At 35.8% G+C, this 27,797-nt stretch overlaps 1 protein-coding gene across 3 annotated transcripts in view; it reads left to right on the top strand.

The window, feature by feature from the left end:
• The window catches only part of REV3L (REV3 like, DNA directed polymerase zeta catalytic subunit), a 169,275-nt gene that overhangs the window by 69,318 nt on the left and 72,160 nt on the right, over positions 1 to 27,797 (top strand). For all 3 annotated transcript variants that reach the window (XR_005028267.2, XM_036902980.2, XM_036902981.2), the window contains exons 4-9: positions 1,333 to 1,493; positions 7,422 to 7,518; positions 13,637 to 13,731; positions 14,336 to 14,440; positions 15,468 to 15,552; positions 15,640 to 15,788. Coding sequence is in view for 2 of the 3 variants with exons in the window: in XM_036902980.2 (XP_036758875.2) it covers positions 1,333 to 1,493; positions 7,422 to 7,518; positions 13,637 to 13,731; positions 14,336 to 14,440; positions 15,468 to 15,552; positions 15,640 to 15,788 (692 nt within the window). In the remaining variant the exon portion in view is untranslated. The remainder of the gene's footprint in view (positions 1 to 1,332; positions 1,494 to 7,421; positions 7,519 to 13,636; positions 13,732 to 14,335; positions 14,441 to 15,467; positions 15,553 to 15,639; positions 15,789 to 27,797) is intronic.

Below are 27,797 nucleotides of genomic sequence, written 5' to 3'. Positions count from 1 at the left end.
CCTCCTGAGTTCCTAATCAGTATAGCAAACCATTTACTGGATAAATAGAATAGCACTGTAGCTATTAGTGAGGACGCACCAATCAGAGAAAATTTGTTTGAAGTTTAACTCCACCTTTTATTGGTGTGATTTTGGACAACTTTTTAATCTCTCTAAGATTTAGTTTCTCTGTTTACGAAATGAGGATAATAGTACCATAGGTTTGTAGTGGAGATTCCTTGAGATAAAGCATTTAAAGCACCCAACACAGTGCCCAGTACATCGTACTCAAAAATAGGTGAGCTGCCCTTGCTGTGTCAGTAAAATTTTTCTTATCCTCATCTTCATTATCATTCATTTCCAGTATTTTCATAGAAATCTACCCAAGTACCCCACTACACCTGAACCACTGTATGTCTGTGATGGAGTTTTCCTTATTGCCCCTCCAAAAGAAGATTCCCCAAACAAATGCGTCTTCCACTTCTTCCTATTTTAATAAATGCAGCACCAGCCAACTGCTTAAGCAAGAAGTCTGGGTGTGACCCCAACCCCGGTTCCGCCTCACCCTCCACATTTGCTCGGCCACCAAGCCTGACCATTTCAGTCCTTGCGTGTCTCCTGCGTCAACACGTTTCCAGGACCCTTTCTGTAGCCGCCACCATCTTAGTTTTTCCACAGTAACCTTCCCGTTTGCTGTCTCTGGTCTGTGCTGACTCTGGCTAACCTGGCCGTTTCACTGTCCTGCTCTTTACTTCACAGGCAAATCCATCTTCAGATGTCTTTGGTCTCTTCATGATCTGACTTCTCATTACCTCCTGCTTAGGGACTCTCTTCAGGAAGGTCTTGCAGAAATTGCCTCTGCACCTCTGTGGGATGACATCCCTTCTAGATGTTTTGTATACTCCCCTGCTTAGCACTGACACTATTTATAAACTGGGAGAAGAAAAATACTAAAATGGTAATATGTCTGAGTGGTAGATTGAGTCATATTTCTTTTTTTTAAAGTATTTGTATAATCTTCTCAAAAATTTTTCTGAAATTTTAAAAACTCATTATTTTAAAGACCTTTTTTGGCATTTTGGTTTTAATATAATTATTTTCAAATTGGTTTCAGAAGAGAAAATACTCTTCATCCAAGAAGGTTTTTGTCATTTTCTTTCGGAGCCTGTAGCCTACCTTAAAACTTGATTTTAAACTTTTAATTTCTAACAAAATACAAATTTCAAGTAAAATTGAAAAGATAAATTTTTGTGCTCATACAATGTTTTTTATTATCTACATTAGTATAATCATTGTTTCACTTGACGTTTTAGGAAGCATGATTTTATGATGTAATTTTTTTTTCTAATTTAGGATATGTGAACTTTTGCAAAGTGGAGCCATAATGAATAAATTTTACCAGCCTCATGAAGCGCATATTCCCTACCTCCTACAGCTCTTCATCGACTACAATCTCTATGGAATGAATTTAATAAATCTGGCTGCTGTCAAGTTCCGAAAAGCGAGAAGGAAAAGTAAGCTTAATTTCTCAAGTTCAAGTTAAACCTTTGATGATGTGTTATGAAATTGATAATTTATAAAATAAATGGTATGTGGCTAAAGAGTAAAAGGAAATATGCAAAATGGTACTAGAGTTTATTAAGAAAAGGACCTCAAAATAAATTTTTTTGTTAACAGCTTTATTGAGATATAATTCACATACCATACAATTCACTCATCTAAAGTGGACAATTCAGTCATTTTTAGTATATTCGCAGTGTTGTGCAACCATCATTGCAAATTTAGAACATTTTTAACGTGTCTAAAAGAAACCCCATAGTCTTTAGCAATTGCCCCCAATTCTCCCAATGATTTTCCTAACACTACTGTCTTTTCTATTACAATTTTTTTTCTTTGCCTTCAAGGCCAAACTTCTTGAACCAGAAATTAGCCATTTTTTTAATTGAGGTATAGTGGATATACAATATTATATTGGTTTCAGGTATATACAATGTAGTGATTTGACAATTACATATATTATGAAGTGTTCACCACAATAAATGTAGTTATCATCTGTCACTATACAAAGATATTAAAATACTAATAACTATATTCCCTATGCTGTACTTTCATCCCTGTGACTTACTTATTAATTGGAAGTTTATACCTCCTTATCACTTGTACCTGTTTCTCCTACTCCCCCACCTGCATGGAACCACCAGTTTGTTCTCTGTATTTATGACTCCATTTCTGTTTTGTTTGTTTTTCTTCATTTGTTGTTATTTTTTTAGATTCCACATGTAAGTGCAATCATGTCGTCTTTTTCTGTCTGACCTATTTTACTTTGCAAATACCCTCTAGGTCCATTCTTGTTGTTATAAAATAATAAGATTTTATTCTTTTTTATGGCCGAATAATATTCCATTGTGTATAAGTACCACATCTTCTTTATCCACTCATCTATTGATGGACATTTGGGTTGCTCCCATATCTTGACTGTTGTAAATAATGCTTCAGTAAACATTGGGGTGCATATATAGTTTTGAATTAGTAATTTCATTTTCTTTGGGCACATACCCAGAAGTGGAATTACTGGGTCATAATAGGAATTCAGTTTTTTAACTTTTTGAAGAACCTCCCTACTGTTTTCCATAGTGGCTGCACCAATTTACATTTCCACCAATAGTGTATGAGCATTCTCTTTTCTCCACCTCCTAATCACTTCTTATTTCTTGTCTTTTGGATATTAGCAATTCTGCCAGGTGTGAGGTGACATCTCATGTTGTATCTAGTTTTGATTTGCATTTTCCTGATGATTAAGGATGTGGAGCATCTTTTCTTGTTCCTGTTGGCAATCTGTATGACTTCTTTGGAAAAATGTTCAGGTCCTCTATCCATTTTTTAGTTAGATTATTTGTTTTTGTGGTGTTGAGTTGTATTAGTTCATATATTTTGGATATTAGCCCCTTATCAGATAAATCATCTGCAAATATATTCTCCCATTCAGTAGGTTGCCTTTTTGTTTTGTTGGTGGTGTCGTTTGTTGTGCAGAAGTTTTTTAGCTTGATGTAGTTTCACTTGTTTATTTTTGCTTTTGTTTCTCTGAGGAGACAGATCCACAAAAAAATTGCTAATGCCAGTTATTCAGTAGTTTATTGCCTGTTTTCTTTTAAGAGTTCTATGGTTTCAAGTCCTATATTTAGGTCTTTAATCCATTTAGAACTAGTGTTTTATAGGGTTTAAAACTGGTCGAGTTTCATTCTGTTGCATGTACCCGTCCACTTTTCTCAACATCGTTTATTGAAGAGACTTGTCTTTTCCGCATAGTATATTCTTGCCTCCGTTATAATATAGTAATTGACTACATAAGCGTGAGTTTATTTCTGGATTCTCTCTTCTCTTCTGTTGGTGTATGTGCCTATTTTTATGCCAATACCATACTGTTTTGATTACTGTAGCTTTTGTAGTGTATATTGAAATCAGGAAGCATGGTATTTCCAACTTCATTCTTCTTTCTCAAGAATGCTTTGGCTATTGTGGTTTCTTGCTAATTTGAGGATTATTTGCTCTAGTTCTGTGAAAAACACCATTGGTATTTTGTTGCGAATTGCATTGAATCTGTAGATTGCTTTGGGCAGTATTGCCACATTAATAGTATTAATTCTTCCTATCTGTGAGCATGGAATAGCTTTCCATTTATTTCTGTCATCTTCAGTTTCTTTTTTTTTTGAAACTTATTTTTATTTTGGTGTTATAATCTTCAATTTCTTTCATGAGTGTCTGATACTTTTCAGAATACAAGCCTTTTACCTTCTTGGTTAGGTTTATTCTTAGGTATTTTATTCTTTTTGATGCAATTGTAAATGGGATTTAAAAAAATTTTCTCTCTCTGCTAGATCATTATTAGTATATGGAAACACAACAGATTTCCGTATTTTGCTTTTGTGTCCTGCACGTTTACTAAATTCATTTATTCTAATGATTTTTTGGTCAAGTCTTCAGGGTTTTCTATATGTAGTATCATGTTATCTACAAATAGTGACAATTTTACTTCTCACCAATTTAGATGCCTTTTATTTCCTTTTCTTGTCTGATTACTATGGCTTGGACTTCTAGTACTATATAAACAAATAAAAGTGGTGAGAGTGGACAACTTTGTCTTGTTCTTGATCCTAGAGGAAAAGCTTTTCAGCTTTTCGCTATTGAGTATGATGTTTGCTGTGAGTTTGTCATATATGTCATTTATTATGCTGAGGTATGTTCCCTCTATACCCACTTTGTTGAGAGTTTTTATCATTAAATGATCATGTGGTTTTTACCCTTTGTTTTGTTAATGGGGTATATCACATTCGATTTGTGGATATTGAAATCCCTGGAATAAATCACACTGGTCATGATGAATGATCTGTTTAATGCATTTTTGAATTCAGTTTGCCATTGTTTCTTTTGAGGACTTTTTGCATCTGTGTTCATCAGGGATATTGGTCTAAAATTTTGTTTTCTCTCTTTTTTTTTTTTTTCTTCTTTCTTATATTGTCTTTGGCTGCTGTTGGTATCAAAGTAATGCTGGCTTCATAGAATGAATTTGGAAGCATTCCTTCCTCTTCACTTTTGGATTAATTTGAGAAGGATAGGTTTAACTTTTTTTACATGTCTGGTAGAATTCACTTATGAAGCCATCTGGACTTGGGACTTTTGTTTCTTGGGAGATTTTTGATTATTGGTTAAATTTTGTTACTAATAATCAGTCTGTTCAGATTTTCTGTTTCTTCCTGGTTCAATCTTAGGAGGTTTCCTGTTTCTAAGAGTTTATCTATTTCTTGTCCAGTTTGTTGGCATATAATTTTTCATAGTACTCTCTTATAATTGTTTGCCATTTCTGTGGTGTCAGCTGTAACTTCTCCTTCATTTTCTGATTTTATTAAGTCTCTCTTTTTCTTGATGAGTCTGGATAACAATTTACCAATTTTGTTTATCTTTTCAAGAACCAACTCTTAGTTTAATTGATCTTTTGTATTTTTTTATCTACATTTACTTCCACTCCAATCTTCATTAACTGTGGGCTTTGTGTGTTCTTTCTCTTGTTCCTTTAGGTGTAAGTTTAGATTACTTGAGATGTTTCCTGTTTCCTGAGGTAGGCCTGCCACACTATAAACTGCCCTCTTAGAGCTGCTTTTGCTGGGTCCCAGAGATTTGAACTGTTGTGCTTGTTTTCACTACTCTCCAAGTATTTTTTATTTCCTCTTTGATTTCTTCATGGAGCCATTGGTTATTTAGTAGCATGTTATTTAGCCTCCATGTGTTTGTCTTTTTTCCGTTTTTTTTCTTATAATTGATTTTGAGTTTCATTCTGTTGCGGTCAAAAAGAATGCTTGGTATGATTTCAATCTTAAATTTACTGAGACTTTTTTATGGCTTAGCATGTGATCTATCCTAAAGAATGTTGTTCCATGTGCGCTTGAGAAGAATGCGTATCCTACTGTTTTTAGGTGGAGTGTTCTGTATGTATCTATTAAGTCCATCTGGTCTAATGTGTTGTTCAGAGCACTATCTCCATATTGATCTATCTGGATGGCCTACCCATTGATGAAAGTCCCCAGAGGTCAGCATTTTTTGTCTCATAGTTTACCAGCTATTCTTTTTTGGCTGAACTTCAATTTCATCCATGTCCAAACTTTGTTCTGAAAAGTAACCAGGGAGAATTTTTTTCCCCCAGAATAGTCGACCAGGTTATTGGAATCAACCCTCCTGTACATCAAAGAGACTATAAAATGATAGACAAGCACTGGCCAAACAAGGGAACGGAGTACTAAATGTGTAACTCTGCATCTGCCCTGAGGGGCTTGCTGATCCTGGGAAATATAGAACCTCCATTGAGACAGTCTTACTAGGTGAGGGAGACAGAAACAAAAACCCAGGGCCTGCCGGACAGGTTGGAACCTTCTGCAGAGCAAGGTAGAGTCTCAAATGGATATAACCTTAATAATAGTAATAGAAAGTATAGGTGGATGATTTTTTTGTATTTTGCTGTGTTATCTCAGACATGTTACAGTTAAACTGACAGTAAACTTCTTATGGGAAATATATGTATGTGTGACTTAACATTTTTATCTGTAAGACATGTTAATGTAGTACACACTATAGTCTTTCTTTTGAAAGTAGAGCAAATTCAAAAGTGAAAGGGATTTAGAAACTTTTATATATGCATATAGAATCAGTTTTCAGTTATATAATCAGTTGACAAATACAATGGAAATGATGCTAATTACTATAGTTATTAAGGTGATATATATAGAAGTACTTAAATAGAGAAAATATTTTGAGTAGCATTTTATAGTACAATTTTTAATATCCACAGTTGAAAATAAATCAGATTTACTTAGGGAGTTTCCATGTTCTTTAGGGAAATACACTAAACAATACATACAGTATAGGTCAAATGTGAATTTTTATAATGCGATAGATAACTTTGAATTAGTAAACTTGTATAGATTCTTTATTCATTTAAATTTATTACAAAATAATATTTAATAATTAAGGGTAATTATAATTTACAACTTGCAAAGTAATTTCATACAAATTCCTTAGATATATAATAACAGTAAAGCATTTAAAAACTTATGAAGGTGTGGAGAATCAGTTACATATTTTGGTATGTGTTTTGTGAAACAGCAAAGATGGTAATACTGATCTCAGTCTAATTATACCATTTTATGATCAAGTGAGCCAAATAAGAAAATCAAAGTTTTAAATTTACCTGGAGAGGATTGCAAATGTAGTATCTCTAGTAATGTAAGGATTCTTTCTGTGCTACTCAGTCAAGCTTTTTTTAATCTGAAAATTTAAATTGCAACAAGAGATCATAGAGAAGTTGCTGAAAGTTAGAGACTCCTTTCAAAGCATGACCCAGAACTCAGTTTCTGAAACTGCAATGATTAAGCGAATGTATGTCGTCTGCTCTCGCTGCTAGAAAGTTGTATGTACATTTTCCCCAGGTCTCTGCTGTTAGTGCTGTGAGTTCTGCAATACATTGTGTATTTTCTTTCTGTTCAGGGGTTAGGATTAAGGCTTTGAATTTTATCTGGAATCTGATTTCCTTTAGAATTTTAGTTGAGGCTTATACAGAATACCTTAGGAATTTAAAGTCTACAAAAATTCTTGATCCTTCTTAAATGTGTTTTAAATGTACTTAGCACAGTAGCACATTAAAATGTATCATACTTTTATTCTAATATGGAAGTCTTGTAGCCATTTCTTCCCCCTGTTCATCTACTGCAAATACTTTTTCCCCTCTTCGTTTGTAACCATCACTCTCAACTGTGCATATGCAGTCTTGTGCCTATATGAATTTTTAGGACACAGTTTTAGGAACTAGTCTTATCAGTTGTATATTATTTTACTTTAAGGGTAATTATATGCAGGCTAAAAGTAGAACTTACTCCCTTTTACCTTTATATTTCTAGGTGATCCATTGTGTGCAACTGGATCTTGCAAAGATCGGCTAACAGGAAATTCTTTTACTGGTACTTTATTTCGGTGGGAAGAAGATGAAATACCAAGGTTAGTTAGTGTTGTAAAGGAAAATAAAACTTATTTACCTATATCCTACTGTATTCAGAAATCAGTGGTTACTGTAACTGAATTTTAACTATATTTGGTTTTTTTAATCTATAACTTTATCAAAAAAGTAAATCTCAACATTAGTGTGTTACATGGAATCAGAGACTTTCAAAACAGATCATGAAAATATACTGAATTATTACCTAATTAATAAAGGAATCGATATAAATTCTTACACTTCTCTCCAACATCCATCTTCATTACGCATTCTAAATCAATATCCTATAACTTGCCAAGTAAAAAATCACATAGTAAAATAGCAATTTAAAACCTAAATATCAAGTGCTTTAATAAAAGTAACCTCAAATTTGTAAATATTAAATATTTATGGAAAAAATGTGGGTTGGCATACTGTATATGAATGATATAATTTTCTATTTCTTTTGACCATGTTATTATTTATTAGACTTTCTTTGGGGGAGGTAACATATTCTAAATGTTTAGATTTCCCTACCATACAGCAGATATGTAATATGTATCTGTCTAAGTTAAATTATCAGTATAGCTTTGTCTACATAGAACTCAGAGGAATTTATACCAAAGTGTCCCCACAGCTGTCTGACACTTTCATTTTTCAGCTGGGTGTTGGCAGGGTGGCTGTGGTTTTCCTTTTTCACCATATATATGTCCCCTGATGCTTTTTTTAAATTGAAGGCTCATTGATATTTTTATTGAGGTACCATTGATATATCATTTTATTGAAGGATCACTGATTTGATTTTATTGAAGTATCATCAAAACCAACCTTATATTGGATTCAGGTACAGCACAGTGGTTCACCAGTTCCCCACATCATTAAATCCTCACCTCCTCCCTCGTGCAGTTACTATCTGTCAGCATAGGAAGATGTTACAGAATCATTGGTTATATTTGCCATGCTGCACTTCCATCCCTGTGACCAACTTATATTATGATTGAGAATTTTTCTGCCCCTTTATTTCCCTCAGCCTTCCCACCTCCCCATCCCAACCCCTCCTCCATAGTAACCACTAATCCCTTCTCAGTGTCTGTGAGTCTACTGCTGTTTTGTTCATTTTGTTTTGTTTTATTATTAGATTCCACAAATAAGTGAAATCATATGGTATTTGTCTTTCTCCATCTGGCTAATGACACTGAGCATAATACCCTCAAGTTCCATCCATGGTGTTGTGAATGTCAGGATTCCCTTTTTCTTTTTTTATGGCTGAGTAATACTCCATTGTGTATAGGCACTACATCTTTATCCATTTGTCTATTGATGGACACTTAGATTGCTTCCATAACTTAGGATGGCTGTTGTAAATAATGCAGTGATAAACATAGAGGTGCATGTATCTTTTCGAACCAGGGATTTTGTTTTCTTCTGGTAAATTCCTAGAAGTGGAATTACTAGGTCGAATGGTATTTCTGTTTTTAGTTTTTTGAGGAACCTCTATACTGTTTTCCACAATGACTGTACCAATTTATATTCCCACCAACAGTGTAGGAGGGTTCCCTTTTCTCTACATCCCCGCCAACACTTGTTATTTCTTGTCTTTTGGATGGTGGCCATTCTAATTGGTGTGAGGTGATATTTCATTGTGGTTTTGATTTGTATTTCCCTGGTGATTAGTGACTTAGAGCATCTTTTCATGTGCCTGTTGGCCATCTGTATATCTTTTTTGGAAAAACATCTGTTTAGATGCTCTGCCCAGTTTTTAATCAGGTTATTTGTTTCTGGGGACTCAACTGTATGAGTTCATTATATATTTTAGATGTGAAGCCCTTATTTGGTAAATTGTTAACAAATACATTCTCCCATAAAGTAGATTGCCTTTTGGTTCTGCTGATGATGCCCTTTGCTGTACAGAGCTTTTTAGTTTGATGTAGTCTCACTAGTTCATTTTTTATTTTGTTTCCCTTGCCTGGGAAGTTGCATCCAGAAAAAAAATTGCTCTTACTTATGTTCAAAAGATTTTTGCCTGTTTTCTTCTAAGAGTTTTATGGTTTCATATCTTAAATTCAGGTCTTCGATACATTTCAAGTCTACTTTTATATATGGAATTAGACAGTAATCCAGTTTCATTCTCTTGCATGTAGCTGTCTAGTTTTCTCAACACCAGTTATTAAAGAGAATGTCTTCTTCCCACTGTATGTTCATGGCTCCTCTGTCATTTGTTAATTGACTTTATATGTGTAGATTTATATCTGGGCTCTATTCTGTTCCATTGATTGGTGGGTCTGTTCTTGTGCCAGTATCATACTGTTTTGATTACTGTAGCTTTGTAGTAGAGCTTGAAGTCAGGGAGCATGATGCCCCCAGCTTTGTTCTTCTTTCTCAGGATGGCTTTGGTATTTTGTGGCTCTGTATGAATTTTAGGATTATTTGTTCTTGTTCCCCCTGATGCTTTTAAAGCAGATATTTTTCATGAAGAGTGCAAAGTAGAAAAAGTGTTGTTAAATGACTTTTTTTTTGCATGATAAATTATAAATTTACTAACTGAAGACAAACTATTATAAAAAGTTTTGTTTGGGGCTTAATTTATGTATTTTAAGATCCTAATATGTATTTGGTAAAACTTTCATATTATGGAATTTCTTGGACTTTTTATTACCTAAAATTAAGAAAGAATCTCATTAAATAATGATATGAATACATTTTTGAATGGAATGTCACACCAGAATGAGACTTCAGAGACTTCAAAGTCAGTGACTTGGCTCACCTTTTTTTTAAAATGTTTTTTCTCCCCTCCTTCCAAAATTTGAATTTGTACATTTTTAATTGAAAAATAATTGATATGTAATATTGTAGAGTTTCAATTGCACAATAGTGATTTGGTATTTATATATTTTACAAAATGGTCACCACAGTAAGTCTAGTTACCAGTAGTCGTCATACAAAGTTGTCACAACATCATTGACTATCTTGCCTGTACTGCGCATCACATCCCATGTCTTGTTTATTTCAGGACTAGAAGGTTGTCCCTTGACCTGCTTGCCCACCACCCCACCCTCTTCCCTTTGGTAGCCATTGGCTTGTTCTCAGTGCCTATGAGACTGTTTCTGTTTTGTTTTTAAGATTCCATGTGTAAGTGAAATCATTCAGTATTTGTCATTTTCTGGTTTATTTCATTTAACATGATGCCCTCTAGGTCCATCTGTGTTGTTGCAAATGGCAGGATTTCATTTAGTTCTATGGCTGAGTGATACTCCATTGTATATATGCACTACATCTTCTTCATTCGCCTACCCATGGACAGTTAAGTTGCCTCTATAGTCTTGGCTGTGTAAATAGTGCTATGGTGAACATAGAGGTGCCTGTGGCTTTTCTAATTAGTGTTTTCATTTTCTTCAAACAAAAACAAAGAAGGGAATTGATAGATCGTATGACAGTTTTGTTTCTAACTTTTCTGAGAAGCCTCCAGCTGTACCAGCCACAGGGTACGAGGGCTCCCTTTCCCCAACGTCCTGCCGACACTTCTTGTTCTTGTCCTTCACACCGCAGCCATTCTGACAGGTCTGAGGGATCTCACTGCAGTTTGGGTTTGCATTTCTCTGTTGCTTTAGGGACGTGGAGCATCTTCTCGTCTGTCTGTGGCCATCTCTATCTTCTTTGGGAAAATTTGTGTTCAGATCCTCTCTCCATTTTTTAATGAGATTGGTTTTTTGAGTATTGAGTTGTAAGAGTTCTTTATATATTTTGGATGTTAACCCTTCATCAGATACATCATTTGTGAATATCTTCCCCCATTCAGTAGGTTTCCTTTTCATTATGTGGATGACTTTCCTCACCTCTTGCTTTAGCTTAACAAGGGTTGGGACTTTTTGATAAATGCATGCACACATTCACACACAGCACATGTACTTCTTGGTTCCTTTTTAAAACAGCAGAATTATCATTAATTCTAGAGAGAATATTACTTACAACATCAAATCCAAGTTCTAATCAGTATAGAGCGAAGTGACCAGCAAGCTGCTTGCTCATTTTTTGTGCCTGTGCTATAGTCTGCTCTATAAAATCCATGCAAGTCAACTTGACCCAAGGATTTTACCTACTCGCTAGATTCCTTGGTTTTCAAAGTTATACAATTAGTAACTTATTTTTTGCATGATCAATTAAAATCAAAGTTTATTTGTATTTGAAACCTTTATGAACAAGCATCTTTCTTGTTAGGTCATAAGACTGTAGTAAAGCTTCACTGACTAGGAGTAAGTTTGGAAAAACCCTATGTATTATACTGAAAAGTCTGAATTTTAGAATGTTTTTAAGGAGCCTATTTTATTACTTTTAAGAGTTGACAAATTATAAGCGAATATAAGGGTAGGCAAACTAGTGAAATTAGGCAAGATATTCAGATTAGATTTTATAATAAATGTAGCTGTATATTTTTGTCTCAGATTATCCCATAGATTTTTATTTTGAGGTTGCTTATATTGTGTTAAAAATGAAAATCTGTAATTTCATCAAGTACAAATAACAGTGTCAAAAAGTTTTGCCATAGATCAGTACTCTTACATTTTATTAGTCTCATTTCTATCCCCAGTGCTAGTACCTTCTTCTGGCACTTTTTTTTTTAAGGAAGAAATGTTTTCTATCCCTTCACAAACATTATTACAAAGGCTATGACAAATAATAACAAACTCATGATGAGATGAGAGTGCTGAGTTAGCAGCTCTACTCACACTGCTTGCAAGCTCACCGTAATTACTACATGTCGTGGACCTTCAGGGTCATTTGCTGGAGTGTTGAATCCACAAAAGTCGAGTTCTGCTGCACTAACCTCAATGTTGGCTGCCCATCAGAATGATCTGAAGAGACTTTCAAAATTATAGATGTGTGAGCGCCACCCTCAGTGATTCTAATTAATAGGTCTGTTGTGTTAAGCTATCTACAGAAGTGTTCACAGAGGCACAATTGCTAGATTATAATCATATTGCTTATATGCCTTTCATGACTAACATGGAGGGGGTATACGCTACATTGAGAATTACTTTTTTCTGAGGGTGATAGGTAGGCTATTATGTCCCTTCTCTCAGTGGTAAAAAGGTGTGTGTGTGTGTTTTGTGTCTGTAGGTATATGTATTTTAATTATAAAAATTATGTGATTTTAACAAATTAATTTCTAATGTTCCATTAAAATTTCCTTGGGTGTAGCCAATGGAAAATGAGGTTTTGCTAATATGTTTCTCTTAAAACATTTACAAATGTTTAAAATAAAAATGTTAATGAAATCTCCAAAAACCCACTTTCTGGTAAAAGTTCTCTCCTTTTCTGGTAAAAGTTTCTCTGGTAAAAGTTCCTCCTGCCCATATTGTTAGGAGGTCCAAAGACTGATATCCACATTAGACGTATGTTCATTCTGTCAAGAAGGGACTGTTACGTGGTATCTTCCTAATCTTTTTTTTGTGATTTTTATGAAAAGCAAAAACGCTTTTTGAGTCAAAAAGCTTTGGTGGGGAACATTCCTCTGTAGTTTTCATAAAAATTAATGGCCTCATGGTGTCACCACTCTTCCTAGCTATGATCCCACCATTAAACTGAGGTGATTTCCCAAATCTGTCATTATACAGAATTTGTAAGCACCCCCCTGGCAGCCGTAGTTGAGAGCCGGGAGGGAGGGCAGTATCATCTGTCCTCTTCTCAGTATGCTCACCTCCCTTCATCGCTTCCTGCATGTTCTCTCATTTTTTTTTTGACCATCTGTGATTGCTGAGATGCCCCTGAAAATATGATATGTGTGTGGCTTTTAATGCCTCTGTCATCCCCTTGTTATCTTAGCCCATTCTGCTTCAGATACGACCCACGTGCTAAAACAATTTACATTCCTTATATATAAAATACAATGAAGAAAAATATGTAAAATATACTGCAAAAAGATCACAATAGAATTGTCAGTGTAACAGATTTTGTATGTTTCTCTTCCTGCTTTTTATTTCTTTCTATGTATACACATAGTATCAATTATGTCATGAATGATCACGCTATCACTGTAATTTATATAATATCATTGTTCTTACCACCTTAATATGAGAAATTATGTAAATAAGAAAAATCTTAAGAAAATCTGTTCTTTCATAATTACTGCATGTTTTGATGTAGCTCTTTAATACTGGAAGGTGTTGAACCACAGAGCACATGTGAGTTAGAAGTGGATGCTGTAGCTGCTGATATCTTAAATCGGCTGGACATTGAAGGTATATACACAAATATTCTTAATACACGTTTTTTTTAAATTAATTACCAAAGTAGAGTAGAAAAAAATAGGGAAGAAAGCATTGCCCTGAAGGAAGTTGTTATAGAAGGAGGTTGCAGTGTTATAGATTGCGTCTGTACCTCCAATGAGGTTATTTTTTTTCATTATTTCATTCATGTGAGTATGTTTGCACAGACATGAACCTAAAGAAGTGTGACACGAAATAAATTAGCTATCATAAAATAATTTAAGATACTCTTTTAATTTCTTATTTTCAGGTTGTATACTAGGGAAGGATTCAGGTCTCTTGACTGTCACCAAATGTTTGAATCTTACTCACTTGCTGGGTTTTGGGGAACCAGTATAGAGACAGCTAAAAAAGGGTTAGCATAATAAATGTGAATTGGGGTATTTTGTCCATTTTATTACACAAAGTCGGTAGTTGCTTTTCTTAAAAGGCAGTGTTTGTGGTGTAAGTTTGCTTTTCTTGTTTTAAGCAAATGGGGTGTTTTTTTTTTAATTTTTATTAAAGTATCATTAATATACTTAAGCGAGTGTTTTTTCACTTGGACCCTTGTATTACTGAAGTATTATTGTGATTACAGCTCAAATTGGCGGAAACCCTGGTCTGCAGGCTATATGGGAAGATGAAAAGCAACGGCGAAGAAACAGAAGTGAAACTTCTCAAATCAGCCAACCTGAATCACAAGGTATCCAGTAAACTAGTAGTACTCTAATACTTTTTAAACTAGGTATTTTATTGGAAAAGTTTAAGCCGTTAAGTTTTTACCTTGACATTAGATTTTACTTTTTAAATTCTCAAATTTTTTTCTGTGTCATTGCTCTGGACTGTGATTCTTTACCTCCGCAGTGTCTCTCACTGTCTCTCTCCCCATAAGAAACTGACATCTTCATCGTCCTCAGTTTTCGCCATAGCTTGTCTTCTCACTACACCTATTTGTCCTTTTTCATCCTCTAGTATGGGTTAGCCTTCTATATTCCAAAATGAGCTATCAAGCACTCACAGAACATCATAAACCCCAACTTAGAAACACTGTGTTTAGTTCATTAAGCTTTGGAAATGTAACCCGTGAAATACTGCCCCCAAATTATTTTCCGGGTATATCATTAAAAACTCTCACTTTGAGTATCTTGTACAGCTCTAAAAAAAATACTTATTTTATTTGTTATTAAACCCTTTATTATTAAAAGAATTTGAGAGAGTTTAAGTAAATTCCATGGGTACAGCAGAATTTTTAAAGTAAAGGTAAAATAAAAGACATAATTCAAAAGGCAGATGTTTTTGATATATAGTAGTAAGCCTATATTGAAGTCCAGTTGAACTTTTTATAAGTGTCTTGTACACTAAAAATGCTTTGATAGATTTTAAGTGCCTTTTGTATCTTTTAAAATAGAAATATTTTGTTTTATAAGGGGGAAATTTCTAGTTTCAGGGTATATGATACATTTCTAGGTAGAGAACAATTTTTCTGTTTTATATTTAAGTTATAATTGTAGAACTTGATCCTGAACTGACTGTAAGTGCTTAATTTTATAGTTTCAGGAACAGCCATTTCTCTTTTGTTTGATTTTATAATAGGACTGCTTTTAAGTGGTGTTATATGGGTCAAGATAAGGATAGGAAATTGCTACCATTTTAAAAGCTACTCTAGGAGAAAGGAAAATATTTCATTCATTTGCCACCCATGTTTTTTAATGCACTTTTAAAATTCAAAGATCTCAGGTTTGTGCCGGCAACAGAAAGTGAAAAAAAATTTCAGAAGAGACTTCAGGAAGTTCTCAAACAGAATGATTTCTCTGTGTAAGTGGTCATTTATTATAGCTCTCAGAACTAATTTGATTGCTTCGTTATCTAGTGTGTTTTAAAGGGTATGTTTTGATCAAGCAGAACATTATCAGGATCTGTGGGCTGCAGCGATGCGTCCCAGGAGTTCTCTGCTGAGCTAACGCTGTTCTCCGAGGCTCTGTCTCCTCAAAGTCTTCCATGTACGCCAGCTAATATGGTAGAAGTCCACAAAGACACAGAGCTGAGCAAAGGTGAGGTTTTCTTTTCAAGTATGCAAAAGATACCATAGCAGACATCTGTATACCTAGCACTGAGATACTAGCATGTGGTTGAGTTAGCAAAGTCTTTTTTTCCTAAGAAATAAATCTCGTTGATATAACAAAAACCTCTCTCCCATTCCTTTACCTTTTCTTAGGCAGCACCATTCTGCAGTTGGTGCAAATTGCGACCATATATGATTTTGTGTTTTCCTACATATGTATGCCCACAATATATACTGTTATTTCAGGTTTTAAATTTTGCCTAGTAGTTGCCTACTTAGTATAGACTAAACAACTTGCTTTTTTCATGCAACATTATATTTTTTAACAATTTAATTGAGGTATAATTTATATAACGTGAAATTCACTCATTTTAAGTGTATACTTCAGTGATTTATAGTAAGTTTGCACAGTTGTATAAACATCTCCACATTCACTTTCAGAACATCTTAGAATAAAAGATTGCCTGCAGGTCACCCCTATTCTCGCCACCAACCCCAAGCTGCCACGACTCTACTTCCTTGTTTCTCAGGGTTAGCCTTTTCTGGATGTATCCTGTAAATGAAATCATACAACATGATCTTTCGTGTCTTGCTTCTTTCACTCAGCATAATGTTCTAAGGTTCATCCATACAGTGTCCAGCAGTGTTCCATTCCTTTACTGCCCGCACGGCAAAGTGCTGTGTAGGTGTGCCGTGTCTTGCGGACGCACTCGTCATTTGATGGTTATTTGAGTTGTTTTCACTTTTTGGCTCTTAAGAGTAATGCTGCTATAAGTCTTTGTGTGGATATATATTTTCATTTCTCTTGAGTAGATACTAAGTAGAATTGCTGGGTCATTTTGTGAATTTCCATTTAATTTTTTTAATAACTGCCAAACTGGTTTTCAAAGTGACTGCACTGTTTTACATTCCCACCAGCAATATGTAAGGGTTCCAGTGACCCCATATCCTCGCTAACACTTGTCACTTTCTGTCTTTTTTATATAGCCATCCTAGTGTGTGTGAAATGGGTCTCATGGTTTTAGTTGTAATTTCTCTCATTACTAATGATGTTGAGTAGTTAACATTATTACTTTGAAATTTATCCTTGTTCACACTTGTTTTTAGGTCATTCATTTTAGCTACTGATTAGTGTTCCTTTGAAAGACTAAATAACTATTTCTCTTCAACTATTAGGTGGCTTTTCCTCTCACACTGTTATTGACAGTGAAGACCTGTCCCCAGGGCTTCCTCCCAGCCTAAGAGTTGTATCAGGCCATCTCCTGGCAGGCTGCACCATCTTAGCTCACCTTCAGGGCAGCCTGCTGGCTCAGAGCTCTATATCCATTTGCTTTGTCTTAGCATCTGCCAGCCCCACTCTAATCAAAATACACTCAGAATTTCCATACTATTATTTTCTGTGCATTTTTAATACCCACTGTGACAGCCTCCAGCCACATTCACCTGGCTGCCTGGCTGATCAGTTGTCCCCTCACGTACTAATCATTGATTTTGTTAGCGCTCTGGGTACAACGCTGCCTAAGGTTTGCCTTAGCCATTTTTTCCCCTAGAAGTCCTGTCATTTTTAGTGCTCAGTTTTTCAGACTTGGAAGTATGTTAATAATAAAAATCTCACATTATAGTACTAAAGCCAGTATTACAGAACTACTCTATAAAGTGATCACACCCAAGTTTACATTCCCACAATGTATTAGAGCTTATATTTCCCTATGCCCCAACACATTTAATAGTGTCAGATTATAAAAATTTTCTATTCTCATTCTTTGAAATAGTATCTCCTTAGTTTAATCTGCATTTTCTGATTACTTATAAGTTTGAGCATTTGAGTGTTGTCTTTATCTGAGAATTGCTTATGCATGATTTTTGCTCATTTTTGATCGGGTCAGTAGTCTTTTTCTTACTGATTTGTAGTTCTTCATATTTTCCATATAGTAAGCCTTGGTCACTTACATTTATTGTAGAGATATTTTCTTCTAATCTAGACTTGCACTTCAAAAATACTCAAAAAATTTTTTTCAGCTTTTCCCTCTTTCGTTCCTTTTTCTTTTCTAAAACATGTTTTGCATGTTATCAATTTTATAATGTCAAACTTAACCATTTTTTCCTTTATGGTTTGGTTATTGTCCCTGGTTTATGGGTCCTTCCCTACACTGATGTAACAAAAGTTTTCATTATTAAGGCTTATGTGTGCTTACAACTTGATTTTGTGCATGGAGGTCTTCAATTCATCTGAAATTTCACTGGTGTATATAATAAGGACCTAATTGTATCTATTTTTCTAAATAAAAATAGCTAGTTGTCCCAGCAAATTTACTGAAAAGTGGGTTTTTTTTCCCTGCTTAATCCCCCCCTCATTAAAGTGCCTCATGTTGGTATCATACTATTAATTAATGTTGCTTTATACGTATTGATAGTATATCAGCCCATATGTTCCCTTTTTCAGCTACAAAATTGTCCTATCTACTTGTGATCTTTTAAAAAAGCTTTCTTGTGTTAATTTTAGTATCAGATTGTTATATTTCCAGGAAGAACCCTGTTGAGATTTTACTGGAAATTCATTGAATTTATAGACTGATTTAGGAACATTTTAAATCTTTCTAAATGTCAAATCATTTCATTGACGACATGATTATGTTTTTCATTTTTATGTAGTTTTCATTTCTTTCATTAGAGTTCTGCAATTTTCTGTGTAAAATTACAAATTAACTTTCAAATATTACATCTTCTAATGCTGGTATTTACAAAACTCCACTGACACCTTTGTATATCAGCTTTATTAGTGCTTTGTATGTCTTTTCCATTATATAGAGTCATCTGCAAATAACAATTTTATTACTTCTTTTCCCATCCTCACACTTTTTTTTGATTAAAGTATCATTGAAGTACATTCTTATGAAGGTTTCACATGAAAAACACTGTGGTTACTAAAGTCACCCATATTATCAAGTCCTCCCCATACCCCGTTGAAGTCACTGTTCATCAGTGTAGTAAGATGCCACAGAGTCCCTACTTGTCTTCTCTGTGCTACACTGTCTTCCCCATAGCTCCCCACAACACCATGTATACTAATCATAATACCCCTCAATCCCCTTCTCCCTGCCCCACCCCCCCGCACCCTCCCTCAACCCTCCCTTTGGTAACTGCTAGTCCCTTCTTGGAGTGTGTGAGTTTGCTGCTGTTTTGTTCCTTCAGTTTCGCTTCATTGTTATGCTCCACAAATGAGGGAAACCATTTGATACTTGTCTTTCTCCACCTTGCTTATTTCAATGAGTGTAACACCCTCTAGCTCCATCCATGTTGTTGCAAATGGTAGGATTTATTGTCTTCTTATGGCTGCATAATATTCCATTGCGGATATGTACCACATCTTCTTTATGCATTCATCTACTGATGGGCACTTAGGTTGCTTCCACATCTTGGCTATCGTAAATAGTGCTGCAGTAAACATAAGGGAGCATGTGTCTTTTTGAAACTGAGATCTGTGTCCTTTGGGTAAATTCCTAGGAGTGGAATTCCCACATTAAATGGTATTTCTATTTTTAGTTTTTTGAGGAAACTCCATATTGCTTTCCACAATGGTTGAGCTAATTTACATTCCCACCAGCAGTGTAGGAGGGTTCCCCTTTTTCTCCATCCTCACCAGCATTTGTTGTTCCTTGTCTTTGAATGTTGGCCATCTTAACTGGTGTGAGGTGGTACCTCATTGTGGTTTTAATTTGCATTTCCCTGATAATTAGCGACGTTGAGCATCTTTTCATGTGCCTGTTGGCCATCTGAATTTCTTCTTTAGAGAAGTGTCTGTTCATATCCTCCGCCCATTTTTTAATTGGGTTATCTGTTTTTTGGGTGTTGAGGCATTTGAGCTCTTTATGTATTTTGAATCTTAACCCCTTGTTGGATATATTGTTTACAAATATATTCTTCCATACTGCAGGATGCCTTTTTGTTCTACTGATGGTGCCCTTTGCTGTACAGCAGCTATTTAGTTTGATAAAGTCCTATTTGTTCATTTTTGCTTTTGTTTCCCTTGCCTGAGCAGATATGGTCAGATAAAAGTTGCTCATGTTTATATTCAAGATATTTTTGCCTATGTTTTCTTCTAAAAGTTTTATGGTTTCATGACACATTCCAGTCTTTGATCCATTTTGAGTTTACTTTTGTCTATGGAGTTAGGCAATAATCCAGTTTCATTCTCTTACATGTAGCTGTCCAGTTTCATCAACACCAGTTGTTGAAGAGGCTGTCATTTCCTCATTGTATATCCATGGCTCCTTTATCAATTTATACATTAATTGACCCTATACGCTTGGGTTTATATCTGGGTTCTCTATTCTGTTCCATTGATCTATGGATCTGTTCTTGTGCCAGTACTAAATTGTCTTAATTACTGTGACTTTGATGCAATTGTAAATAGAATTGTTTTCCTGATTTCTCTTTCTCCTAGTTCATCATTAGTATATAGAAATCCAACAGATTTCTGTGTATTAATTTGTATCCTGTAACTTTGCTGAATTCAGCTATTAGTTCTGTTAGTTTTGGGGTGGATTCTTTAGGGTTTTTTTTGTACAATATCATGTCATCTACAAACAGTGATAGTTTAACTTCTTCCTTACCAGTCTGGCTGCCTTTTATTTCTTTGTGTTGTCTGATTGCCATGGCTAGGACCTACAGTACTATGTTGAATAAAAGTGGGGAGAGCGGCATCCTTGTCTTGTTTCCAGTCTTAAAGGAAAAGCTTTCAGCTTCTCACTGTTAAGTATGATGTTGGCTAAGGGTTTGTCATATATGACTTTTATTATATTGAGGTACTTGCCCTTTATATCCATTTTGTTGAGAGTTTTTATCATGAATGGATGTGAATGCTTTTTCAGCATTTATGGAGATGATCATGTGGTTTTTGTCCTTTTTGTTGATGTGGTGGATGATGATGGTGGGTTTTCAAATGTTGTATCATCCTTGCATCCCTGGAATAAATCCTACTTGATCATGATTGATGATCTTTTTCATGTATTTTTGAATTCAATTTGCTAATATTTTGTTGAGTATTTTGGCATCTGTGTTCATCAGGGATATTGGTCTGTAATGTTCTTTTTCTGTGGTGTCTTTGCCTGGTTTTGGTATTAGAGTGATGATGGCCTCATAGAATGAGTTTGGGAGAATTCCCTCCTCTTCTACTTTTTAGAAAACTGTAAGGAGGATGGGTATTAGGTCTTCACTAAATGTTTGATAAAATTCAGCAGTGAAGCCATCTAGTTCAGGTATTTTGCTGTTAGGTAGTTTTTTGATTACCGATTCAATTTTGTTGCTGGTAATTGGTTTGTTCAGATTTTCTGTTTCCTCCTGGATCAGTCTTGGAAGGTTGTATTTTTCTAGAAAGTTGTCAGTTTCTTCTAGGTTATCCAATTTGTTAGCATATGATTTTCCATAGTATTCTCTAATAATTTTTTGTATTTCTATGGTGTCTGTAGTGATTTTTCCTTTCTCATTACTGATTCTGTATATGTGTATAGATTCTCTTTTTTTCTTGATTAGTCTGGCTAGGGATTTATCTATTTTGTCAAAGAACCAGCTATTTTCTCGAAGAAACAGCTCCTGCTTTCATTGATTCTATTTTTTTATTCTTATCGATTTTATTTATTTATGCTCTAATCTTTATTATGTCCCTCCTTCTACTGACTTTGGGCCTCATTTGTTCTTCTTTTTGTAGTTTCATTAATTGTGAGTTTAGACTGTTCATTTGGGACTGTTCTTCTTTCCTGAGGTAAGCCTGTATTGCAATATACTTCCCTCTTAGAACCACCTTCACTGCGTCCCACAGATTTTGCAGTGTTCAGTTATTGTTGTCATTTGTCTCCATATATTGTATTGCTTGATCTCTGTTTTTATTTGGTCACTGATCCATTGATTATTTAGGAGCATGTTGTTAAGCCTCCATATGTTTGTGCGCATTTTTGTTTTCTTTGCATAATTTATTTCTGGTTTCATACCTTTGTGATCTGAAAAGCTTGTTGGTACAATTTCAATCCTTCTGAATTTACCGAGACTCTTTGTGGCCATGTATATGATCTACTTTTGACCATGTTCCATGTGTACTTGAGAAGAATGTGTATCCTGTTGCTTTGTGGTGGAGTATTCTGTAAATGTCTGTTAGGTCCGTGTGTTCTAATCTGTTGTTCAGTGCCTCTGTCTTCTTATTTTCTGTCTCGTTGATCTGTCCTTTGGAGTGGTGTGTTGAAGTCTCCTAAAATGAATGCATTGCATTTTATTTTGCCCTTTAATTCTGTTAGTATTTGCTTCACATATGTAGGTGCTCCTATGTTGGGTGCATAGATATTTATAATGGTTATATCCTCTTGTTGGACTGACCCCTTTATCATTATGTAATGTCCTTCTTTGTCTCTTTTTACTTTCTTTGTTTTGAAGTCTATTTTGTCTGATACAGGTACTGCAACACCTCATTTTTTCTCCCTATTAGTTGCATGAAATACCTTTTTCCATCCCTTCACTTTTTGTCTGTGTCTGTCTTTGGGTTTGAAGTGAGTGTATTGTAGGCAGCATATAGATGGGTCTTGTTTTTTTATCCAGTGACTCTGTGTCTTTTGATTGGTGCATTTAGACCATTTACATTTAGGGTGATTATCAGTAGATATGTACTTATTGCCATTGCAGGCTTTAGATGCATGGTTACCAAGGGTTCGGTTGAGGGTAACTTCTTTACTATCTAATAGTCTAACTTAACTCACTTGGTATGCTATTACAAACACAATCTAAAGGTTCTTTTTTTTCCCCTCCTTTTCCTTCCTCCTCCATTCTTTATATATTAGGTATCATATTCTGTTCTCTTTGTCTATCCCTTGACTGACCTTGGGGGTAGTTGATTTGGTTTTGCATCTGCTTAGTAATTAATGTCATCTTCTTTACTGTGGTCTTATTTCCTATGGTGACAGCTATTTAGCCTTAGGAACACTTCCATCTATAGCAGTCCCTCCAAAATACTCCATAGAGACGGTTTATGGGAGGTAAATTCTCTCAGCTTTTGCTCATCTGGAAATTGTTTTATTCCTCCTTTAAATTTAAATATTCTTGGTTTGAGGCCCTTCTGCTTCATTGCATTAAATATACCATTCCACTCCCTTCTGGCCTGTAAGGTTTCTGCTGAGAAGTCTGATGATAACCTGGTGGGTTTTCCTTTGTATGTGATATTTTTTCTCTCTCTGGCTGCTTTTAACACTTTGTTCTTGTCCTTGATCTTTGCCATTTTAATTATTATATGTCTTGCATCCCTGTGTTAGAAGATCTGTACACCTCCATGGCCTGAGAGACTATTTTCTTCCCCAGATTGGGGAAATTTTCAGCATTTACCTCCTCAAAGACACTTTCTATCCCTTTTTCTCTCTTCTTCTTCTTGTACCCCTATAGTGCGAATGTTGTTCCATTTCGATTGGTCACACAGTTCTCTCAATATTCTTTCATTTCTACAGATCCTTTTTTCTCTCTGTGCCTCAGCTTCTTTGTATTCCTGTTCTCTAATTTCTGTTTAATTTACCGTCTCCTCTGTTTCATCAAATATGCTTTTAAATCCCTCCTTTGTATGTTTCATTTCAGATACTGTATTTTTCAAAATTTGTGTCTCACTCTTGAATTCCTCCCTGAGTTCTTGAATATTTTTCTGTAGCTCCATGAGCATGTTTATGATTTTTATTTTGAAATCTCTTTCAGGAGGATTGATGATTTCAGTTCGACTTGACCCTCTTTTGGGTGTTTTGGGTGTTTTGGTTTGAACCAGGTTCCTTTCACATTTCTTATTTGTAAGTGGCACCCTCTAGTGTCCAGAAACTCTGCTCCCTGTTGCTGCTGAGCCCCTGGAGCAATGGTGGATATAGGCGAGGGGCTCATGAAATGCTGGTGCCTGTCAGGAGGAAAGAGCTCTTTCCTGCTTCCCACTGCAGTGTCTGCCTCCACTGCCAGGGCCAGTGGGCCAAGCACTCAGGGAGAAGTCTCTATACTTTGCACTTGTGTAGCTGCCGTAGGCGGGGCCACCCTCTGGCTGGCCTGGCGCAATGGCAGGGGCAGCCGGTTTGCAAGCCAGTGCCAGCCTGGAGGAAGGAGCCAGCAGGCTACATATGCGGTGGGGGGCCTCATAGCTACGTTGCCAGCCAGGGTGATGGAGCGCCTGAAGCTCCTGACAGTTCTCAACCTGCTGGGCAGAGTGCTCCTGGACAATTTTGTCCACCTGTTCTTTCTTCTGAGCAAGTCCTGTGCAGTCCTTCCCCCCTTAGCAGCCCTCTCACTGTTAGGAAGTCTCTCAGACTGCCAACTTTCTTTAGTCCCAGAGTGGCCGGTTGTGGGCACCTGTTTTCCACAAGCGGATGGAGTCTCTGTCTCTTCAAGTATTCCACCTGTCTTAGTTTTACAATCCCATTAATCTCCAGAGCACCATGTAATGTAGGTTTGTGCTCCCAGAGCAGGTTTCCAGGGCTGGATGTTCAACAGTCCTAGGCCTCCACCCCCTCCCTGTTCCATTTTTCTTCCTCCTGCTGGTGAGCTTGGGTAGAGGAAGGGCTTGGGTCCCTCTGGATCATGGCTTTGGTACTTTACCCTTTTCCTCGAGGTATGCTGGTTTCCCCAGATGTATGCAGTCTGCTGTAGCCTTCTTTCCTGTTGCTCTTTCAGGATTTGTTGTATTTGCTATATTTTCATATTATGTGTGGTTTTTGGGAGGAGGTTTCTGTCTCATCTCTCACACTGCCATCTTTAAGCCTCCTGGAGCCATTTTCTTAAAACCCTGTCCTCATACTTTTTAAAAAAAAGTTTGAATGCACTGCTTAAGGAACCTGTAGGATAATACTAAGTAGAAGCAATAGTGGTCTTTTTCCTAGCTTTAAAGGGAATACTTCATCATTAAATATGAAATTTACTATAGAGTATTGGTAGGTAAACTTTAATCGGGTTCTTATCTCTTCTATTTCTCATGTGTTAGCAAGTTTGGTTTTTCAAAAATCATGAATGAATATCACATTAAATTTTACAAGAAGTTCTTTTCTGAATTTATTGAAATAGTCACAGTTTTTCTTTGACTCTATTAATGTGGTAGCTACATTAAACTAATTTTTATTTTCTAATGTTAAATTTTTGCACTCCTGAAATAAGCCCAGTCACAATGAGTCATGTTTTGGAAGCTTTGCTATATCTCCTTTGCTAACATTTTGTTTAGAATTGAAAATTTTTTTCTCATAATTGAGAAAGATTCATACTTGGCCCTATTAAATGAGTTACAGTGCTTTTCCTCTTTTTCAACTCTCTTTTCAAGAATTTTTATTAGATTGGCATGATCTATTTCTTGATAGACTGCATTTGTAAAACTCCAGATTTACATAATTTGTGTGGGTAGATTTTGTGTTGAGGGGTAGGAGGTGAAGGGAGTGGATTTTTAGCTAGTAATTCAAATTCCTTAATTTGCACAGGTCTACTCAAGGCTTCTATCTCTGTTTGAATCCGGTTTCGTATCATATTTTTAAGAAATTATCTGTTTTACCTGATTTATCCATATTTTTAATATAAAGTTTTTTATAGTTGTAGCCCAGGGAGTTAAAGGGGGTTCCCTTCCTGGGACAAGTTCCCTGTGAATCTGGTGAATCCAGAGGAGGACCAGGGGACCAGAAGGCTGGATCTGTATCTCCCACTGCTGGCGGGGGCCGCCTAGCCGGGCCGTGCACCATCTGGCCCTGTGCGGCCACATGTGCACTTGCTCCTCCGCTCACCCCTTCTGGGAGGGGCTCTGTGGACAGGTGCCTGGGGACTAGCAGACACCAGACCAGTCACTTACCAGGGGCAGGTGGGAGGAGAGAAGGGCTGTTTCCTCCCCACTCCTTGCCCCAGATCATCTGGAGGCTCTGCTGGTAAACATCCATTGGTATGTAAATGGACTAAGGCCAGGTGAGAAATTAATGTAAATTCTGCGTGAAAACTTCCATTTACCCACAATAGTATTGCTTTTGGGTGGGGGGATCATTAATATACAATTACATGAGCAACATTGTGGTTACTAGATTCCCCCCATTATCAAGTCCCCCCAACATACCCCATTACAGTCACTGTCCATCAGCGTAGTAAGATGCTATAGAATCACTACTTGTCTTCTCTGTGCTACACAATCTTATTACTTTAACATCTCTCCTTTACTTGGGCCCTTTCCCTTTTATTTTTAACACTTTATGTATGCTTTCTATTTTGTTTTGATCATTCTTGTCTATTTTATTAGTCAGAGAACCAGCTTCTGTTTTTACTGATCTTCTGACTTCGTCTTTCGCTTTGGAAGGTGGTGTTTTTCAGTTATTTGTGTCTCTGTTCTTTTGTTTTGACTGACCACTCTCTGTTACCCTAGCCATGTCCTCAGATGTGTCAGAAATGTTTGTTCTTGAAGCTTTTAACTCTCTTTTAAAATCTGTTGCAAGCACTTAGTTTTAGGTCTGAATACCAGAAGCAGAAAAATAGAACTGTTTTCCAGTTAACTCTCTTATTTATAACTGCCTCCCATTTTTTTGCTATATAGTCTTTTTTTTTTTTCATTGAAGTATAGTTGATATACAATCTTATATTGGTTTCAAGTACAACACAGTGGTTCACCAGTTACCCACATTATTAAATCCTCACTCCCTCTAGTGCAGCTACTATCTGTCAACATAGGAAGATTCTACAGAATCACTGGCTGTATTCTCCATGATGTACTACATCCCCATGACCATCATATGATTGAGAATTTTTGTGCTCCTTTATCCCCCACCCACCCAGTCCCTCCTCCATGGTAACCACCAGTCCCTTTTTAGGGACTGTGAGTCTACTGCTGTTTTGTTCATTCTGTTTTGTTTTTAGATTCCACAAATAAGTGAAATCATAGGTATTTGTCTTTCTCTATCTGGCTTATGACACATAGCGTAATACCCTCTAGGTCCATCCATGTTGCAAATGTCAGGATTTCTTTTTTTTATATGGCTGAATAATACTCAATTGTGTATATGTACCACATCTTCTTTATCCATTCATCTATTGATGTACACTTACAGAATAGCTTGGCTATTATATATAGTGCAGCAATAAGCATACGGTTCATGAATCTTTTCAAATCAAGGATTTTGTTTTCTTTGGGTAAATTCCTAGAAGTGGAATTATTGGGTTGTATAGTATTTCTGTTGTTAGTTTTTTTGAGGAACCACCTGCACACTGCTGTCCATGAGGGCTACACCAGTTCACATTCCCTCCAACAGTGTAGGAGGGTCCCCTTTCTCCACATCCCCGCCAATACTTGTTATTTCTTGTCTTTTGGATAGTGGCCATTTTAACTGGTGTGAGGTGATATCCCATTGTGGATTTGATTTGCTTTTCCCTGATGATTAGTGATGTGGAGCATCTTTTCATGTGCCTGCTGGCTATCTGTATTTCTTCTTTGGAGAAGTGTCTGTTCAGGTCCTTTGCCCATATTTTATTCGAGTTATTTGTTTTTTTGCTATTGAATCTGCTTATAATCCTTTGCCCCCTACTACTGTTTGTTTTTTTATTCTCTATCTTTTGCTTTGACTAAATTATGAGATTCATTTTATCATTTTCCTTAAAATTATTTAACCCTTCTTTACATTAGAACTTCTATAAAAGTCACATGTTGAAATACTTGTTTTTAGATTATGATTTGAAAGCTTTCTGAGAAATACAGATTTAAAGTAGAATGAATTTGTGATTTTTAAACCATAGACAATAAAGAATTCTGTTATTCAAATAAGACAGTGTCTCTTCTTTTCCCTTTGTATATATTAATGTGCAATGGTTTTTATCAGCACAGTATAACTATATAAGCTAGGTGGGATTAAAGAGGCTAAAGAGATTTTAAATATTTAGTGAGTCACAGATTTAAAGTTTCCATGCAGTTTTAACTTTTTTCATTACTCCATGTGATTAATAGATTTGAAATCTTATGTTTTTATTTAACATATATCACTAACACGTC

This window comes from Manis pentadactyla, chromosome 12 (genome assembly GCF_030020395.1).
Source record: "Manis pentadactyla isolate mManPen7 chromosome 12, mManPen7.hap1, whole genome shotgun sequence".
Taxonomy (NCBI): Eukaryota; Metazoa; Chordata; class Mammalia; order Pholidota; family Manidae; genus Manis; species Manis pentadactyla.
This window is presented reverse-complemented; position numbering and strand designations above follow the sequence as displayed.